At 38.4% G+C, this 21,291-nt stretch overlaps 1 protein-coding gene across 7 annotated transcripts in view; it reads left to right on the top strand.

Annotated features, from left to right (window-relative positions):
- CBLB (Cbl proto-oncogene B) overlaps positions 1-14,565 on the top strand; it is a 190,725-nt gene extending 176,160 nt beyond the window's left edge. For all 7 annotated transcript variants that reach the window (XM_046658874.1, XM_046658873.1, XM_046658872.1 and 4 more), the window contains 2 exons: positions 2,945-3,064; positions 12,210-14,565. In XM_046658874.1, the coding sequence (XP_046514830.1) occupies positions 2,945-3,064; positions 12,210-12,469 (380 nt within the window). In that variant the 3' untranslated portion in view covers positions 12,470-14,565. The remainder of the gene's footprint in view (positions 1-2,944; positions 3,065-12,209) is intronic.
- The last annotated feature ends 6,726 nt before the right edge of the window (positions 14,566-21,291 follow it).

Genomic DNA, 21,291 nt, shown 5'->3' with positions numbered 1-21,291 from the left:
CTTAGCAGCAGTTTTCCTTAGTCTGTGGTGTGGGGCTATACTTGGCTGCCAGGACACTTAGCAGCAGTTTTCCTTAGTCTGTGGTGTGGGGCTATACTTGGCTGCCAGGACGCTTAGCAGCAGTTTTCCTTAGTCTGTGGTGTGGGGCTAACATGGACAGAACGGTGTCATTTGGACCTATTGCTCTCTTGACCTCTTTTTATACATAGAAGTATTCTAATTCCGTTCCCAATAGCATTGACATCCTTAATAATAAATACTTCAAAGAAAAAATGACAACTTTTTTCCTTTTCCAATCCTTCATGTCATTGATGTGACAAATTTCTAGTCCATTGCCAGATTCTTTATGAGATCCATTGAGACAACTGTTTCTCTTGTTTTAAACCACATGTGTTAGCTCTCCTCCTTTTCAAACGAAATATTTTTATTCTTGTTACATGTTTTAATCCTAAGTGTAGATATGAAATTTTACTTTAATTCGTTTTTAAAGAATTTATTTTTAAAAACTTTATTGCTTTTCAGATTTTCCTTGTCAGGAGACAGTTGGTAATTATTGTACTCCATGTAGTAATTGTGTTGTATATAATATCTTTTCCCAACGAAGCGTGAATGCTTCCAACTTTACAAGTTTACACAGAAGCCTGGTTTACACTCTGCCTGACCAGTGGCAAACTTAGCGTGAAGCAAGACAGAACATTACCATGGTTCAGAGTTGAACTACAGTGTAAAGAAGTATTTTTGCTATTTATAGTAATGTTTTTCGTGTCCCTAGTAACATTTTAAGTGAAATAGTTTATTGGAGCAATATCATACAGCTGTATATGTTGTGGTCTATGTATGACTCTGCGATGTATCCAGAATCTGATGTTTAGTCTTAGATAATAGTTGATTAGAAATAGCATAAGTATAGCTGATAAACCTCTGAATTACCCCAACGAAATAAAGCGTATGTATTATAAATGACAATTTTTCCTCTGACCTAATGTATCAGTGATGTTTTAGAATACACAAGAAGTGAGAGTAAATTTTATTGAATATTTAAATCTAAATCTTTGGGAAATTTCTAAATTTATGGAGAAATCGCCATGATTGGTTCCTTTGGTTACTCTTCCAAATCAAAAGATTAACATTTTTTGCATGGAATTTGATTTATCTTCTCATTCCTTCCTAAAATGTTTCAGCAAAATTAATGAGGCTGAACCATTGACTCTTCAGATATTGAAAGCTCAAAATCTAAGGCTCATTTTAATCTTGAAATTAATTAAAGCAAGTTAAATAGCCTTGCTTAGGCCAAAAGGTCGCCAGCAAAGCTGAGGATAATTATTGTACTCCAATAGGGGAAAATAATCAATGACTTCAACTCTTGCCTTCCACTGTCTAGTCAAAAATTAGTATAGGCATGGATTTACTTCTTAAATAACGAAATTCTTACATATTCTTAAGGTCAAACTAAATGGAAGTTAAAATAATGAAATATAATCAGATCTTTAATATTTGCAGTTTTAGGTTTATGTTAGCAATTCAAATTTCACTGATTTTGAATTTATGAAAAATCTGAATCTGTGTAGGTTTATTTTTGTCATTTAAAAGTAGATATTGGGGCTGGCCTGGTGGCACAGTGGTCAAGTTCACACATTCTGCTTCAGCGGCCCGTGGTTCTCCAGTTTGGATCCCGGGTGCAGACCTACGCACCATTTGTCAAGCCATGCAGTGGCAGGTGTCACACATAAAGTAGAGGAAGATGGGCATGGATGTTAGCTCAGGGCCAGTCTTCCTCAGCAAAAAGAGGAGGATTGGCAGCAGATGTTAGCTCAGGGCTAATCTTCCTCAAAAAAAAAAAAGAAAGAAAAGAAAAGTAGATATTAAGTGCAAGCTATTTGCCAAGCAATGTGCTTGGTACTGTGTTGTGATAAGAGACATAATTCAAACATGACGAGAAAGAGAGTCCCTGCCTTCAGAAGAACATAGGCTGCCTTTGGAGACACTGGCAGACGTAATGCAGAACGATGTGAGAGAGGAGAAAAGAGGAGCCTGAGATGGAAGTGGTGGCACATAAATGACCATGAACCAGAGACTGCAGAGGTAAAGTTCATCTGCTCATCAGGGGACCAGTTCTGTAGATTTAAACCCATTTTCTACTAATTTTAAACCCGTTAGGTTTATGGTCCTAATGACTTAATATAGTGGCACTGACAAAATCTTTTTTCTGCCTTTAGTTCCAGTTAATAAATATCACTAGGAGTATTAAAATAGTTTTTGTCTACAATTCATATTTTTCACTATTTTAGATTCCCCTCTTTTGAGTGCCAAATGGTTAAAAAATATCACTTTTTATTGTATATTCAAACCTTAATCTTTATAATGGCACAGATTTTAACAAGTGAATTTACTATTCTATTCAGTGAGCCAATTAACAATGATTTTTAGCACGTGATGCCCAATGTAATATTATCTTATAAAGCGCCTTATATGTACAGGAAATTTCACATATGTGAATTCATTTAATCCTCACAAATTCCAAATGTCAGGACCGTTTTAGAGATGATGTCTGCCTACCACTTGGAGAGATCAAGTGATTTGATACCTCTTACAGGCAAAATCCAAAACCCATTTTTTTCTTTTATTTTAGAACAGTTTCTGTTCATTGTACAAGACAGATTGGGAGAGAAAATAAAAATTAGAAGCAGATTCTATCAACAAATTTACAATAAGTAAGAGATCTGAAAAATAAAAATATAAAATCAGTAGTCCGTATCACTTAGGAATGAATGAGAAGAGCATGTTTGAGCAAGTGATGAATAAATTAGAAAATGGCTAATAGTCATCTGTTTTCTAATTTATTTTTTAAAAAATGTGATCCTTATAGAGAATGTCTAGAAGTTTTTTTCTTCAGCCAGTTGGCAGAGATCATCGTTTTAATTTGAAAATTATTTTTATTTTTAAGATCCCTTTTTTGATTCTGCAAGCAACCAAGTTCCTTTGCCTCCTGCCAGGAGATTACCAGGCGAAAATGTCAAATCCAACAGAACATCGCAGGACTATGATCAGCTTCCTTCATCTGCAGGTGAGTTGGCTAATAATAGTAATAATAAAACCTTACGTTTGCAGAGGACTTTTTGCCTTTCAGGGCACCATTTCATTATGTAACTTAATGAGCACCGCCAGCCTAAGGAAGTATTTTTATTGCCTTTGCATTTTGCTTATAAAGCTTGAATTATGAGAGGACTACCTACAAAATTGCCTCATGGAAAAGAAAAAATCAGGCCTTAATACCATCTTTGATCAGTTAGTCAAGCACGTTCTCTGATTAGAAATCTGTTCATTCTCTAACTTTTGTTTTGCCTTATTAGATATGAGAAATCTCTTTGTACATTGAAATGCTGAATTGTCTTATTTCTCCATTAAAGGAAGAAATCTCTTCAGAATTAATATTAGCACCAAACTATTAATTTTCATTGCTTATTTATGGCTCCTGTGCAGTGCTCCACTGCCAGCCATTGGGTAGAAGGAAGTCTCATTTTAGGAAATACAAGTCTTACTCGTAGCCATGAATTATGAAATGCTGCGTCTCTGCCTCTTCCAGAGCCCTCCCGGAGACCCTGTCTAAAACAGTCCCCATCTTCCACAGTCACTCTCTGTCCCCTTCTTGTGCCTTATTTTTCTTCGTAGAACCTGTCACTGCCTGAAATGTTGCTCATTTTCTTTGCTTGACTGTTGTTTGTCTATCTCCTCTGTTAGAGTATTAACGCTTTGAAGATAGGAGTGTGTTTGGTTCACTGCTGTGTCCCCGAGTGTCCAGAAGACTGCCTGGCACATGTTTCGTGGGTGGGTGGATGAGTAGAAGGAAGGGTAACTGATGTCTATGTTATGGTGAACACACACATACGTTTCGAGCAATATGAACAATATTTTTGTCTCTTAGTTGTGAATAGCCGAAGTTTTTCCTATGTGGATTTTTGTCCAATTTCAAGAGTTTTATTTTCTGTTTTTAAGCTCAAACCGAGTCACAGAAGACTTAGTAGTGATAGCCACACATTCTGTAACTTCTGAATCAAGATCATTAATGAGCTGCTTTGAGAATCATCGGCATGGTAGTTCTTATGTACGTGACGACATGCGTGGGAGATGCAGAATCCCTCTAGAGTTTTATTAGTTCTCACGTTTGAATATAACTCAAGAAAGCATAGAAGATGTTATTAAAGTTTTCAAATTTTGATCCATGATCTCTTACCAATATACCTCTTGTCATTTCAAGATTTCAGATATAGCCACGTGTAGCCATTGAAACACTGTAGTTCCAGTCCAAAGGGTAGATTTCCAGATCAATGGAAAAATGTGAAAGTCAAGAAGAACGGGAGATGATATCTGACAGCCTCTGTGTAAGAGAAGGAAGCAAATCCCTGAAGGAAGTAACGTTCACATACAACTTTGAGGAAGGTAGCATGAGTGGTGTAAGATAACATAGTCAGTACCACCAACTCTGGAGTAAAAGAAACATAGACTCAGGTTATGGGAAGAGTTGTGACCAAAACACTATTTTCACAGCTCCTTTGCAGTTTGTTCTGTAATATGTGGGTGTTGTAGAGCCCAGAGGAACATCATGCATATATATGATTTCAAGTGGTAGGAATTCTGATTAGCATTGCACTGGAAATTTCAAGGAAGAACTTTGACTCACGTACCTTGTTGAAATATCCCCAAAGAGGCATTTACCAGAAGCCTGAACTGGCTTCTACCTGAGTGCTAAAATCGTCTTGATTGTTACCCTGAGAGCCTCAGCTGCCTGTGACATCAAATATTTCACCCTCCTCCCTGAACTCTCTTTACAAACACAGTCCAACCACAGAAAATAAGATACTTTCTTATCCAACAAGATGTGTGCTCACATGCAGTTTGCAGGGCTTCCGTGCTGTCTATGAGTTTAGTTCATCCCAGCAGGGGACTGGGATAGCCTTCTTGGTTAGGTCTTTGCATCAAAAACCTCAGACGGAGTACTCTGTGCCTTTAGGACTCTAATAACCCTTACTGGGCAATAACATGTTTTTAATAAGACATTTTTAAGATGACCATTGAGCAAATATAATTGCTGCACCTTAGAAATTCAATTTCTCTTATCTTTTATGGTGGTCTAAATAATTGATGGTGACTTTTTTATGTATAAGCTTTCTGTGAATAGAATATTCTAAAGAATTCAAAAATATAATTTCATTGGTTTAAAGTATCTTGCTTATCCTCTTATCTAAAAAAGACCTGTGCATGTATATGTATGTAGCATATACAAAGAGCCTTCCAAATGTTTTATTCTTCCCCCAAAAATATTCTATAATTTCCTTAAAGTTTTTTAGATATAACAATTGATATTTAATGATATGGGTATGTAAGAATGATAATTAGAAATAAGTAGATTTTACAAGACTGTGTTAAATTCACATATAACTGTATATGTGGCAAACCTTTTTGCTAATAATCTGATTATTTCTTCACATGGGTATGTTATTCACATGGTGTTCAAATCTATACTAGCTTTGTGTGAGTTTTTACAAGTTCTCCAGTTTACTTTTCTCTTATGGTAAGATATAATGTGCTACAACTTGAATACCATTCTTTAAACACCCAGGGAATCTAACTTATAATAGAATAACAAAGTCATAATGACGACGTGTTTGTGCTCATGCTGCTGAAGGGCCAGCATTAGCCCTTGAGAAGATCTTTCATAGACGTAGTGTTTAGAAGGCAGTTCAAGGTGACACTTGAAAACAATGCTGGAATTTCCTCACATGACTCGTATTATGTGTGTTTGTAGCTGGTAAAAGATCTAATTGCCGAGTACACCAACAAAATAAAAGCGGTCTCATTATAGAAGGAATTGGTTCCAATACTACTTGTCATTTACTCGCTGAAAGCAAGAGTGATGCAATGTTTAATCAATTTTATATTAAGACCAAATATTCTGTAGTTATCTCCATTAAGATCTCAGTTGGAAATCATGGCTGCACTTCCTACAAGGGTTGGAATTGTGCATTGTCATTAGTGATAAGTTTTATGATAAATTATGTGTTTTTAAGATTTTGTTTTGTTTTGTGTCTCAAAGGAATTTGCAATGTCAGAGTTTTACCACAATTCAACAACCTGAAATGTTTTTCCTTACATATAGCTTCAGTTTTAAAGCTGTAGAACCTAGATTTTTTTTTTTTTTTTTACATATCTAATACAAAGGTAGTTCTTTTATGACCACTTTCTTTCTGGATGTATTCAAAAAGTTGTATGTTATAACTTCAGCTTTAACTATTATAATTATCTACCACAGTATATGTGAAGATATTTTATTCATTCGTAGTTAGGGAAAACTATGAAACATGTCCCTCTAAAAGTAGACAGTGTATCTATAGTGGCAGCAATTCGAGTTTATTAAGTTCCAGAATTAATTGATTCAACTTATAGTAATAACAAAGTCATAATGATGATGTGTTTGAGATTTGTTTTATGTTTTGATCAGTGAAATTTATATGTTTTTTCTTTTAATTCTCAGATATTGTTATAGTTGAGAGAATCAGTTGTCTAAGAATCTTGATATCCATCCCAAGTATTGTCACTGAATTACTAAATAACTTTAGAGATTATGTCTCAGATTGTACATAATAATCATTTTTAAAACTTTTTAATAAGCACTTACTATGGGTCAGATTCTATGCTGAGTACTTTAGATATAGATATATAGATTATATAGAGAAAGTTAATTTCACATATATGACATATGTAATTTACATAGTTATACATATGAAATATATATTTTACATTGTATATTGATAATATATTGAATATTTTATATAAATGCATATTACATTATATGATTATATAAAATATAAATTTTACATATAATATAGATATAGATGTAATTTTATTCCTCACATCCAATCAGAAATAGGTAATTTAATGTCAATGTATAGAAGAGAGTAAGACACAACCAAGTTTAGTAATTTACCACAGCATCATAGCTAGTAAGTATCACTGTGACGGGATTTGACTCACTTCTGTCTTTCCTCAGTCAACTATGCACACACATATGTTTTTGTTCGCAAGGTTGCTGTTGTTATCTCACCAGTAGCTAAGCCAAAATTAAGTTTGAAGAGTCACGTGTGTCTATACCAGCGATCGCTAAACTGAACCCGGAGATGCCCAATGATGAGATCAAGTAGAGAGTAGCAAAAGAAGAGTGATGAGAGGATGGAGGAGGTGTTGGAGGGAGCCTGGCTCTACCAGGAATTTCAGAACCTGGATTCTGATCACTCCTCACGTGACCTTAGGAAGCCACTCACTGTAGGCTTTTTATGGTTTTTATACATTTTGTACCTCAAAATCAGTCTTTGTTTCTCATCTTAGATCCTCGAGCAGCTCAGAGCTGTGAAACCCCCAGAGGGGACCTGAGGCTATTTTTTTTCCTAATTGTGAAAGGGGTATACGTACATTGGAGAATAAAATAGAATTACAGGAAAACAAGAAGAAAAAGAGTCATCCATCACCGTCTCATCAATAAGGAACATCATTGCCATTGTGGAGGGCTTCCTTCTGATGTGCTGTCTGTGTACATTTGCACATAGTTGAGATCATAATATGTCGATTCTGTCTCAATTCCATTTGATATAGTATCATAAGTACCTTATCACATCATTACATTTTTAAGTAAATGTTATTTTCAGTTATTGTATGATAGTCCATCATTTGTATGTACTGTCAAACACTAATATTTTAAAACTCTAACAAACTCTAACTTTATATGCATGAAAACTAACACATTAAATCCCTTTTCTTTTGTCTAGAAATCTAGAAACTCGGTGTGATTGTTGTTGTTAAATAAGCCTTAATATAACAGAAATAGAAAATAGGAAAATTTGTTCATCAATATGATGATATTTGCTGGACCAAAGAAAATCCCCCCAAAGTTTAGATGCTGAGGGAAGTAAGAAGGACCTCTTACAGTAAAGCCGCTGGCGGCCACTGAGGGGAGCACCATCCACTCCTGTGGATGGAGGCGCACAGAACGTGTTCACTTTTTCTTTTTAATCATATTCTGCCTAAGGGCCTTTTAGAACTTTTGTCACTAGTGTCTCCTGCCCCCCTGCAACAATGAAAGTGTAAAGGTGCAGATATACTTTCTATCTCTAGTTCATGACCCTTTGGAGAGCCATGAACCCTTGTAGCATCTACGATTTTCATGGTGGTGGTGGTGGTTGTGCTGTTCACTCCAGAACGGGCAGTGTGGAGTAGAGGTTACAAGCATGGACTCTGAAGCCACGCTGCCTGCAGTCAAAGCCTGGCTGTACTCTTTATGAGCTGTGCAAGCCTGGGTAAGCTGCTTACCCTCCCTGAGCCTTAATTCTCCTTACATGAAATAGAGAACACTTACCTCTTAGAGCAGATGTGAGGATTAAATGAGCTAACAGATAGAAAACAGAACAGTGCCTGGCCCATAGGGAGGGTGTGTAAGTGTTGCTGTTATCACACAAACCAGTGATTGAATTGAGCTAGCATTTGATCCCCTTTAGTGCAACCCACAAGGCTAGACCCGGGCATGCAGACTGGAGGCCCAGTGGCCACTGGATCCACTCTATTATCTCTTTCTTTTGCTGGCACAAAATTAATATAGATAGATAGATAGATAGATAGATAGATAGATGTATAGATATATTTAAATGTGAATTAAATACCTTTAGATGGCACTCCAGTTCTAACCAACTTTTTTTTTCTTTTTTTACCTTTTGACCCACTTCATCCCTTTCCCTCAGCCTCACTCCCCAGCCTCTGACAACCACCAATCTGTTCTCTCTATCTATGAGCTGGGTTGTTTTCTCTTTTAGATTCCACATATAAGAGAGATCATATGCTATTTGTCTTTCTCTGTCTGACTTATGTCACTTAGCATAATGCCCTTGACCTCCATCCATTTTGTCACAAATGGCTAGATCTCATTCTTTTTTATGGCTGAATAATATTCCATTGTACATACATATCACAGTTTCTTTATCCATCCGCCCATTGATGCACACATAGGTTGTTTCCATGTCTTGTCTGTTCTAAGTAATGCCGCAGTGAAGAATGGGAGCAATCTTTTCAAGTTAGTGTTTGCCTTTTCTTCAGGTAAAGACCCAGAAGTGAAATTGCTACATCATTTGCTAGTTCTGTTTTTAATTTTTCAAGGAATTTCTATTCAGTTTTCTATAGTGGCTGCACCAATTTAAATTCCCACCAGCAGTGCACAAGGGTTCCCTTTCTCCAAATCCTCACCAACACTTGTTATTTCATGTCTTTTTGATAACAGCCATCCTAACAGGTGAGGTCTCATTACAGTTTTGATTTGCATTTCCCTGATGATTAATGATGTTGAGCATCTTTTCATGTGCCTGTTGGCCATCTGTATATCTTCTTTGGAAAAATGTCTATTCAGATCTTCTGCCCATTTTTTAATCTAAGTTATATGAGTTTTTTAATGTATTTTGGATATTAACCCCTTATCAGCTATATGATTTGCAAATATTTTCTCCCATTTGGTAGGCTGCCTTTGTATTTTGTTGAAGATTTCCTTTGCTATGCAGATGCTTTTAGTTTGATGTAGTCCCACTTGTTTATTTTTGCTTTTACTTTTGATGTCAGATTCAAAAGATCATCACCGAGACCTGTGTCAAGGAGCTTCCTGCCTATGTTTTCTTCTAGGAGTTTTATGGTTTCAGATCTTACATTCAAGTTTTTAATCCATTTTGAATTAATTTTTGTGTATGGTGTAAGATAGAGGGCCATTGCATTCTTTTGCATGTGGCTGTCCAGCTTTTCCAACACCATTAATTAAACAGACTGTCCTTTCCCCACTGTATGTTCTTGGCTTCTTTGTTGTAAATTACTTTACCATATATGTGTGGGTTTATTTCTAGGCTCTCTATTCTGTTTCCTTGATCTGTGTGTCCTTTGGTATGCCAATACCATACTGTTTTAATTAGTATAGCTTTATTTTAGAGTTTGAAATCAGGGAACACGATGCCTCCAGTTTTGTTCTTCTTAAGATTGCTTTGGCCAGTATGAATTGTAGCAGCCTCACAGAGTAGATAGGTTTCTTGGGGTTTTTTCCTGGTGACAGGTGCCATCTTTTTTAGTGTCATCTACCAAGATCAAAAATACTTATGTTTATTAAATCTAAAAGTTCTACATCTAAGACTTCTTTGCCAATTACACTATTACATGTGCCTCCAGCTGCCATAGTCTCCTTCCCACTCAAGTAGTATACACAGCTGTTCTTTTTAAAGATGGTTGACATTCATGTGCCCTTCTTAGTATTTTGGACAGAAACAAAATAATATTAGAAAAACTCTTAGAAAATTACGAGGAGATGCAAGAAATTTAGACTGTATGTAAGTCTAGGCACTTTTCTCACTTAGTAGTAAATCAGGACGGAGAAGATTTCAATGTATAAATTCTGTGGGAATTGACTAAAGGAAAGGAAAGCTTGCTAGAATTTCTAATGTGTTTTGGAAATGATTAGAAGCAAAGTATAATTTATTGTCCATCTCTGCATGATATAATGGAAATACTTAATAGAAAAATAAATGAAACCTCAAAACAGTAAGAAATGTAATTTAGCAGACCATAATAATTTGAGATGTTGTTTAGGTACAGATGCAAGAAACAGTACAGACTTTAGCAAGAAGCAGAAATTAATGTGTGTTCTTGTATATAAGCATAATTTAATAAGCTTTATCTACAGCTATAATATTCTTTTCAAACTGGACATTATCCTAGAAGAAAGGAAAAATTAAAAAAAGAGCTATCATCCAATTTGGGGTGGAACCAAATATTTTCATCCTCAAGGCTTTTATTTTGTGTTTGTTATATTGATACTGCCAGAATTGTGAACAGGATGTTGTTTTTTACAAGTTACCTCCTCATAGAAAAATATCATGCTTAGGGAAAAAATAATGAAATAATAGTTTTTTATGATTTAGATTTGATTGTTATTGAAAATATCAACTTACAATATCTCCTGAAGCCATTGGGAAAGTTGGCAAGGCAGCAGAGACCAGGAGGGGGGTGGGGACAAGAGTCACCAGGCAGTTGGCTTCTAGCCTCACTTCCTCATTTACTTACCTGTGTCCTTAGATGTATCATTTGTCAGTGTTCTAAGAAGAAAGATATTAAATAAGTGTTGATATCTCCCTATCTTAAATCCATAAATGTGTTTCATGACACAAATTTGACAGTTTTTATTTTAACGTTTTTTTAAAATCGAGGCTCTTGAAGTAAAGCACCAAACATAGAATCGTGGAAATCGGCGATAAAAAGTACCCTCTCAAGTTACCAGCCCATGCCCTGGTGATCTGTGTGGGGTGATGGCCTGTAATTAATTTTCTTTCCTCTTAATAAGATTATTCATGGGCACGAGTGTCGTTTGGTTTAACTTTAAGACACTGTCATCAGAGGACTGACCTGGAACCTAGCTCTCACTGCTCGCGTTTCTGCTGGCTTTGCTGTTTCTCAGGCAGAACTTCCTACACTGGGATCTGGATAAAGCATTTGAACAAAGCACGGAGGTTATTTCTGTTCAACCTACTAACGTGAGACTATAGACATCTACTCTATTCCTCCCCGTTCCACCCCACCCCCACATCGGAATAAGGCATCACTTTCTAGCGTTATTAACCTGAAAAATCAGGCAGAGACACTACAAAGCCTATGTCTCAGAGCACTTCTGCTGTGACGAGGGCGGGATGGAGCGCCGTGTGGGGATGTTCCGCAGCAAGGTCTACGAGCTTGTAATAGAGTTTCTTCCTCTGGTGGAAACTACCCAAGAAAGTTCCTCCGCCACAGCAGAGGAGGAGGAGCTGTATTACCAAACTGAGTGGAAGCCTTTCTTCTTCAGACAATTGTTCTTATTTTTTTTCCTTTTGTATCTCTTTTATTTCATGTGGTTTGAAGAATAATATGTGGAATTGGGAATAAATGTGTGTTAATTTCTAAGTTGAATTTCCAACACATTCTACTTCAGCTTTCTAATGTTTCAAAGGGGAACAATATAACTTACCCTCAATAGGATGTAAAAATGGAAAAAGTTTATTTGTAGAGGTAATGAAAAATAGTGTTTTCATATAAAATAATGAGACAGTACTAATATGTTAAGTCTTTTCTTTATCTCATTCTTGAAACGATCTCTCTCTGAAAATCTACAGATGGTTCACAAGCACCAGCCAGACCCCCTAAACCCCGGCCCCGCAGGACTGCACCGGAAGTTCACCACAGAAAACCCCATGGGCCTGAGGCTGCGTTGGAAAACGTCGATGCAAAAATTGCAAAACTCATGGGAGAGGGTTACGCCTTTGAAGAAGTGAAGAGAGCCTTAGAGATAGCCCAGAATAATGTCGAAGTGGCCCGGAGCATCCTCCGAGAATTTGCCTTCCCCCCTCCAGTCTCCCCACGTTTAAATCTATAGCAGCCAGGACTGTAAACACCAAAACATCAAGCAATCGATGAGTATTCCAGGAGTGTGGAAAGTATTCCAGAGGGGTGTCGCCTCCTCACGTGGCATCTGGAGAAGAGCGAGGCTTGGAAGTGCTGCTTCGCCCAAAAGACAGCTGCGTGCTCAGGACGCCAGCGGCCGCGGCTTCCTCTTTTTTGCTAGCCATACTTTTAAATCAGGGTTGAACTGACAAAAATAATTTAAAGACGTTTACTTCCCTTGAACTTTGAATCTGTGAAATGCTTTTCCTTGTTTACAAGTTCGCGACGTTGCAGTTTGTTCTCGTTTTTAGTTTTGTTTTGGTTTTTTTGATACCTGTACTGTGTTCTTGACGGACCCTTTGTAGCGTGGTCAGGTCTGCTGTAACAGTCCCACCCGTTCCTTCACCGTCCATGTCAGCAGCTAGTCACCTCTTCATTTTGGCCTCTCCCATCATATCCCCATCCCACCCCCACCAGGTCTAGTTCCATTTCTCTCATTTACAAGATGCTTTAAAAGTTCTGATTTTCGACTCATGAAACTAATGCAAAAAAAAAGTGTGTGGCCTTCACTACTGAGTCTTTTTTTGGAAACCATCGCTGTTGAGAGATGGAGAAAATCTGAATGTATAAAGCATTTTTTTTGTCAATGAATTGCCTTTTATAAGGGGTTTTCATATAATATAAAGGAGCTTCCCTTTTTAGTGTAAGTTTTGTGATTCTCAATCTTCCATATTCTCATCTCTGTCATCTCAGGCATGTCACGACTCCGTAAAAATCTAAAATATTAGAAAGCAACTACTGCAGATGTGGGAGAAATACACTTGCACATGACAATGCCATACTGAAGTCATATGATGAGGTCCCTTGATATTTATGCCCGCATTACTCTGAGGCATGCTGAATAAGAGGGCCAGCTCCCTGAAATATATTAATAATTTGCAGATAAAATTATGGTCATTCCTTCCCCGAAGTGGAATAGAGTTCATTTCCTGTTTGACTTATTACACTCTGGTACCTAACCGGCTTAGGAACCAGCTCCTATTTCAGTGGAAACGTTAACTCTTCGATGCACTGTTAAGTGCTGATGCTACTGTGGCAATGTGTTTTGCAAAGTCCTTAGTCATCTTCTCTCTGCAATCAAATTAGAGTTCGTATCTAACTTGTAGACTCTCTCATTCATTGCTCCACATTGCTCCATCCAGTCAGGTGAAAGAAATTAATAGAGTTTTGCCTTTTTTGCAAAATGGTGGTTGGTTCTTCAGAAACCGTGTTATTACCTTTCGTAAATCTACAAATATTTATTGAGCATTTATGATGTGCTCGGCGCTGTTAGGCACTGTGTTTTTAAAGCACAAACTGTTGCAAGCTGATTCCAATATAATGTTTTCTGATTCTTTATCTGCATTTTCGATGGTAAGTCTTTCTGATGGACAAAGCCTAGAAGGTTCCCATCAGGGCTTCAGAATTTTCAGGCAGTTTGCTTTTATTTTTATTTCCTAATGAGAAGTTAGTAGAGAAATGAAACAAAACCAGTTCTGTGTAAAATGCTTGAACCAACAGTAGGTTTTCTAAATATGGACTAATTGTGGGGTTGTGCCTGTTTCGGCCACTCCTTTCTTAGTTTCAAACACAGTGTGATGCCAAGAAATGCATCCGACAGCGAGCCTCTCTTCAGGAATTGACATGACCAGACATCTAGCAGACCCCGGGGGAGTGAATGCCGTTCAAGACTGTCATCAGCCAGGGCGACCTGGGGAGGGGAGCTACTGCGTTCCTTTGCCAAGTGACAGTGGCCTTTCCTGACAGTTTGGCTGTCATGATTGGGGGACTTGAGGAGTCACAGGCCTTGGGTAGTTTGTGCTCATGTTTTAATTTCTCCAGATGATTCTGAGCTGGTTAAGGTCCCTAGAGGGGAAGTTTCAATTTGCCTTAGTCCTTCCTGTGAGTACATACATATTCGAGTATAGCTTTTTACAATTTTTTAAAATCGTATCGGCTAATTCTCCATGACTTTGTGAACTCCATGTTCTGTCCTCATGATCTTTCATTTGTTTTCTCAGTTTCTGATGTCACATTGGAATAGCACTGTATATTTTGGCTTTTTTTGACTTGCTGATTACAGGTATAGTCTAAAAGCCAGAAGTTGCCACTTCATATTTATGATGTTCTTAATAGAGTAGGAAATGATGTAAAATTATGAATGTTAGAAAACTTAGTACATTCTCAAACAATTTTCAAGTAATACGGAAAATTTCCCGTGAGAATTAGAAAAAGACTGGTAACGACGTAGTAAATTTAGACCTGAAATGTTTTTAAAAATCTATTCTGCAAAGAAAACTAGCCTCCACCAAAATCTCTCTGCATCTTGTACTCAATAGCAACCATTAGTTTTGTCATGAAAAAGAATGAGTCAGAAAGTTGTACAGGATCAAATGGAAAGAAGGAAACTTTCTATCCAACACTGTCATGGAAACCCGTTGCTACCTATTACCTATGACTTACCAAACTCCAAAAAAAAATTTTTGAAGAAATAATTAAGCCAAAATGCTTTTTTAATTATAAAAGTGACTACCTATTATTGGTTGTAAATGAAGCAGACTTAGTTGCACTGTGATCCAAAAAGGAGACATTCCTCCCATTTCTCCAGACTTGGTAATAAGATGATTTTTTAAGCCACTGTGCCATGTCCATAAAATTAAAACTTAGCATGGCCAACAGTAACCTGCTCTCCCCGACCCGGCAACATGTTCTGGGGGTGAAAGTACTGATCCTCAGTGATAGTCCAGTAAATTAATCTCCATAATCTCTTTTTTTCCCTTTCATGTAATATCCTGACCAACTGTCTAGAATCAGAGCAATGCTTTTGGTTGCCTTGAACCTCCCTCCACAGAGACGACCTTTAGCCCCTCTCCATCCGTTTCCCCTTGCCCACGTTGCAAAAAGTCTTAATAACAGATCCCTAATGGCAACTTCAAAGGGCCCATTTGTTACTCAATGTTTCACACACAAGAACACTTGCAAAGATTTCTTCATAATGTGAATTTTTTGTTTTTCAGTTCCAGAAGCATTTCCTACAGTTTGGACATTACTTTTCCTCTCGGATTTTCAACTTGAAGCTTTAATTTGCACTGAATTGCCTAACCTGGTTAAAATTTTAATTTTTCCTCTTATTAAGCTGACAGATTTGGAAGCAAATTACAGTGTGTTTTCAAAAATACAGGTACTACCTGTTGACCTGGAATTTTAGTGCTTCTGGGAGAAGTTTCCAGAAAAAGACAGCAATAGAGTGAAGGGTTTTCTTCCCAATTACTGTTTTATTTTTTTAAAGGCCTTTTTTAAACTTGTCTAATGTGGCAAATAGTTATGTGTTCAATTAATTTATATTTTATTCACCCTTTTTCAATTCTGGTTATTATGTAAACTCAAGTACTTTATCTGTTCTTTTAAGGTATTTTATAAAATGAATGTTAACAAAATGCAGAGTTGGTATTTTGTCTTTCAAATGAGCACAAACATTTCTTTCAGAGCATTTCTATTTGGTGATTTTTCTTCTTGATTTTAAGCAAAAGACATCTGATTTAAAAGCTCACTGGACCAAGTGGTACAAAGTACCCATCCCAGAAGATTTTGTTATTAAATATCAAAACCATATCATTTTAAGAATACCACACAGATGAGCTACTCCCATGTCTTCGAACTGAAAGTCAAAGTTATACTAAGGTTCCAAGTAAGGAATGCCCGATCTGGGAAAGGCTGCAGGTCCTCGGCTGACATAGCATATAGTCGATCATTCCTAATCAACAAGGAATCTGTTCTCTAAATTCTTGATTTTTCTAACCATTTGTTACTGCCCAGAATATAGTGAAGAGAGAACAATGTTAATAACTGCTTTTATATCAAGAACCACAGCAGAGTGTTGTGAAAGTACGTGGTACATGCAAAATCCCATGCATAGTAGTAATAGTTATACCCTCAAAGCGCATAGATTTAGATGGGAGATACATAAGCAAGTAATTCCAATACAACAAATGCTGTACACAAGTCATCCCATTCTACTGGAATTACGTGCTTACGGTAAGTGCTTAAGAACTTTTATTGGGCCCTTACTGTATGCAAGGAACTTAGTATTAAAGCGTTTAATCCTGTCAGCAACCATCCTGCCTCTTCTAGGACTGTGGAAAGAGAATAGAGCATGATACATGCCTTCTGGAAAGGCAACCATGTGACAAGGCCGAATAGCATTTTGTCAGCCTAAAAGAGGAGCAAGGTTTTTGTCGTTGTTAAGAACTCGAGAGGTAAAGCTTTTCAGCTAGGATCAGCACACGTGACACTGTTATTTAGGCACAGGCAAGAAGCAGTGAGGCCTGAGGAAGAGAAGAGATTGGGGGGGGCTCAGCTGTGCCTGATGGACCATGCAAGCCACTCAATGACCCAGGTCCGCAAGATAAAGAATCCCTGGCTGGGATCAGAGGTGACAGGAGCCATGAACACACCCAGAGGAAAGGGTGTGCCTACCAGGAATCCACATCAAATGACAATCAGGCAACAAGCCAAGGGAAATTTAAGTTTCATCACTCTTCTTCATGTCCCTCTTTTGTTTGATTTTCAAAGGAAACTTGGGCAGTATTCTTAATTATCTATTTTTGCCTCTTTTTCATCCCTACTGCCACTACCCCCTTTTGGGTCTGAATTGTGACTCCCCTAGAATTTTAAATACCTTCTAATTAATTGACCGCCATGGCTCAAGTGCAAGACAAAATGAACTTTCTGAACCCAAATGCAATGCTGCTCCTCAGTGTAAAACCCTGGACGGCTTTACAGGGTGGGGCTTCTTTGTCTGCATTTGTCTTCATCGTCACCTCCCGCCCCAGCCCCACTTCACTCCTGCCGAGCTTGCAATGGCCCAATGTGCTCCATGCTCCAGGTACATGCCAATCCTTCTGAACAGTCCTCTCCCTTTCTCCAGCCTAGGCGACTCTTATTCTTCAAAGTCCAGCTCAAGCGTGGCCTCTGCGGAGCATTCCCTAGTGTATCCCACAGGTTGGGTTGACCATGCCACCGTTTATGTCTCACACGGCACCAACATTATAATGCTTACCATGTGGTTTTGCAAGGACTTCATTCCACAGATGGCCCCAACTAGACAACTCCTTTAGTAGAGGAAGTGTGTCGAATTCATGTCTGGGTCCCAAGCTCCTAATACAGAGCCCAGCACATAGTACACAACAAAATGCTTCAAATCATAAAAATTGTGCCCTGAAGTAGCCAGTAGTAGAAACAGTTCTGAGTCCTGGTCTCGGCTCTGCCACTAGTTACCTGTGTGCAATGGCATCTCTCTGATCCTACTTACCTCACCTGTGGCCTGGAAGATAGAGTCTGCTCACTAATGTGATTATGGTAGATGCCTTGGTTTTTATTCACTGTTGGATGGGCAGGAAAAATTATTTAATAACAAAAAATCAGATTCACAAAGTAAAAGCTAGGAGATTTTAAAGTTTGTTTTGGTAAAGCTCAAACCATTTTTTTAGTAACGAGAAGCTAATAGAATTCTTAATTCTTCATAAAGAGGTTATGACAAACATGTCTGTTCAAGAGACTACTACTCACAGATTCCCATGGCAATGTGATAGTGGGGAAGAGGACAGGCTCCGGAGCCACATTGCCTAGAATCAATTCCTACCTTTGTCACTTCCAAGCTATGTGGCCTGAGGCAAGTGTCATAACCTCTCTGTGCACTAGCCTCATTTGTAAAATGGGAATAGCAACCACATCTACAGTAAAGGATTAATAGGGAGAGTCAATGGGTGAATACAGACAGAATTTAGAACATGCCTAGTACCATTGGATGTGCAGTAAATGGCACCTCTCATGACCATGGATGCTACCCAGGGAACTTCAGCCACATTTTATCTCCCAGAATCCCCAGAGTAGACAGCAAAGAGAAGCATGTCTGATTTGTCCTGTTACTTCACATGGCAAGGGTAGACAACAGTGGAAGAAGATGGCTCTCGCTAAACTGAGGAAAGTTGAAACTTTGAAGAGTAGTGAGCTACACACTCTGCCAACAAATTGCAGTGTTTAGTTTTTAACATAAAACCTTTACTCCCATCATACACTCTTCCTATACTTGCTACTCAAAGCCCAGTGCAATGAAGGTAGAGATTAGAGATGGTGGGCCGGACCCCCAAGGCCAGTCTGGGCTCCTCGGCAGCTGCTTTCTTCCATATTGACCACTACCTTGACCAAAAGGCAATCTCTATTTTATTAGCAGATGGAAGGATTTTCTTTTTTAATTTTAAAATCTAGTTCAGGAACAAAAATGATTTTATCTTAGGGCTATAGAAAAAAGTGGCATAACTATTGGTTTCTTTTTGTTCCTCATACCAAATGTAACTGGGTGTTGAAGACTTTTTCCTCTCTTTCTAAAATGAGGCTAAAGTCCCAAAGCTGAAGACAACAGATGCTAAGTACCTCCATAGTCTAAAAACCCACCTAGCAAACCTCTGCAGGACCCATTAAGAGGGCGGTGGCAGAACTCTCTTCTGCAGTCCCCAAAGTACATAAGCAGAAGATGATGGATTTGAGGGTTGACCTTGGAGAAGTGAGTGATGAGTGAGAATGCTCTGAATTGAATCCGTCTCTTCCAATCCAAGTAATGGTATCAGAAGAGAGCCAATCATGGAGATTAAGGAACTGTCATTTTATTCCCTTGGATGTCTACTTACACAGTGGACTTTCTCATCCTTCATCTGTGAGTATTTGAGCAGAGTGAACACAGAATGCTTGAGAGGAGTCTGCAGTAAGTCACCTGACAAGCAGCCCCACCATTGGGAGGGCGAGGATACACCACATTCCCACAGGACGAGCAGACCCTGTCAAGCTTGAGCCATCCCGCCCTGCCCTCGAAGGCTGCCTGCCAGGCACGAGGATCCAAGCAACAAAGGACTTTGGGGCGTATGCCAGCAGACCAGGCCTGAGGGCGTCTAGCCAGTGGAGAGCTTGTGTGTCACACAATAAGCCAGCGAGTGACCTCCTGCAGAACTAGCACATGAAGTCGGTGACAGAATCCACAGTTAGGGACTCACCAGGCAGATGAAATAAAAAGTCGAGATGCAATACAATAGCACGTGTGATGTGGAGAGAATTGTGCTCCCTTTCTATAACTCTTCCTCCCCTGTCCCAATCCTGAAGAAGCAGAAACCTGAGAGTGAAGAGCAATGTAGTAAACAGTAGCTCTTGCTCCTTCTCTTCTCCTCGCCCCTGAGGCTGAGGCCTGGCCAGGCCTGGGAGACAGTGGACACACTACACTGGATTAGAATGTTGGTGACCACACAAGAAAAGTGCGACTCAATAGTCAAAAGTGGTGATCACTGACAAAACCTACACCTTACTATGTTGGCAGTCCATCAGTTTCAAAGTATTTAGTAAATTGGTTACTAAGAATAAAAGAAAACAAAAATAATTTCATTTCAAATGGACTTCGGTGGTTTCCTGAGCTTAGAAACAAAAGTTCAAAGTCAGATGGCCATCACCAGAGGGTCGCTTGCCAGGAACATGCTGTGAGCTGGGCTGATCCATTTTGTTTCTCTGGAAAAACTTCCTGCCTAGAGAGCTCAGTTCTGTCCAGCTCTCAAGCTGCCACTTCTGGCTAACCCTCCCAGTCTCCAGCAGAGCCCCTCTCCTCTTTGTCATCCACAGTGCAGGGTCCAATCCTATCCCCAACTCTCCCTTCTCTGCACAAACTCCTTCCCCTCCAGTAAACTATTCAAACCTCATTTGTTAGCTTATTTATCAAGTAAATATGTGGGGCACAAAATAAAACATCTGGCAGTGACTTACCTAGAGTATCAGTGACTGTGCTGAAATTACTCTCAAAAGGAAATACATGTTCCCCTGAAGAAATGTTCCAATGTAGGATGCAAAGTACCTTTGCAAAAAATTAAGCTTAACCACAAGTACCTACGCCCTGGGCTATTCAGACATGAATCAATACCAGCAGTACCAAGGCACTTATTTGCATAAATGTTTAATCAAGAGCGATGCACAATGTTATTTATCTGGAATTTCTTGCAAAATAAGGGAGAATAGATGGTCAAAGCAAGACTAATGTATCTCTATTGGGCTTTTAAATCAGTGCTAACATAATTAAACATTTATATAGCACTTTGGGTTTGGGAAAGTTTTATACTTTGTTTTCAAAGTTATATTTCTCAGAACTCTTTTGAAATAGGTATATCCCACTTGGTATCTTCTTTTTGCACATAAAGATAATTTATAAGCCAGAGAGCAAAAATAACTTTCCCTGGGTCACTCAACAATTCACAAGAGCTAGAATTGTAATTCAGCAGTTAGTCCCACTCTACACCTAAAACACAATCAGGCATGATCTAAGCAATCCTTTTGTGGGCAAGAAAGGGCATTGAAAATGAGCGAGTGACCTTCACCTATGACCGTTATTACAAATTGCAGCAGGTGTGGGCCAGAAAGATAAATATGTTTTGTTTACTTATTGAGCAGTGCGTTTTATTAAGACTGGCTTGGTAATTCGTCAACACTATCCTGCGAAGTAAACAGACTCAAGCAGCTGAAGCTGAACTACACACTGCACATTCCACGAAGTGGTGAGCAGCTTGAAGAGGCGCAGGAGTTAGTCCGCGTTCCAAAGTGGCTGAGCACTATGGATCACTCCAGCTAGCCATTTTTGACAGGTAGAAACACCTATCTTGTTATTAATTTACTGTGTATATTAAAAAGAAGAAAAGAAAAAATTACTTTACAGCATGCCATTTTGCAGCAACAGAAAAGCGGTTAATT

Source organism: Equus quagga, chromosome 4 (genome assembly GCF_021613505.1).
Source record: "Equus quagga isolate Etosha38 chromosome 4, UCLA_HA_Equagga_1.0, whole genome shotgun sequence".
Taxonomy (NCBI): domain Eukaryota; kingdom Metazoa; phylum Chordata; class Mammalia; order Perissodactyla; family Equidae; genus Equus; species Equus quagga.
The sequence above is the reverse complement of the archived record's forward strand: the minus strand, read 5'-3'. Positions and strand labels throughout refer to the sequence as shown.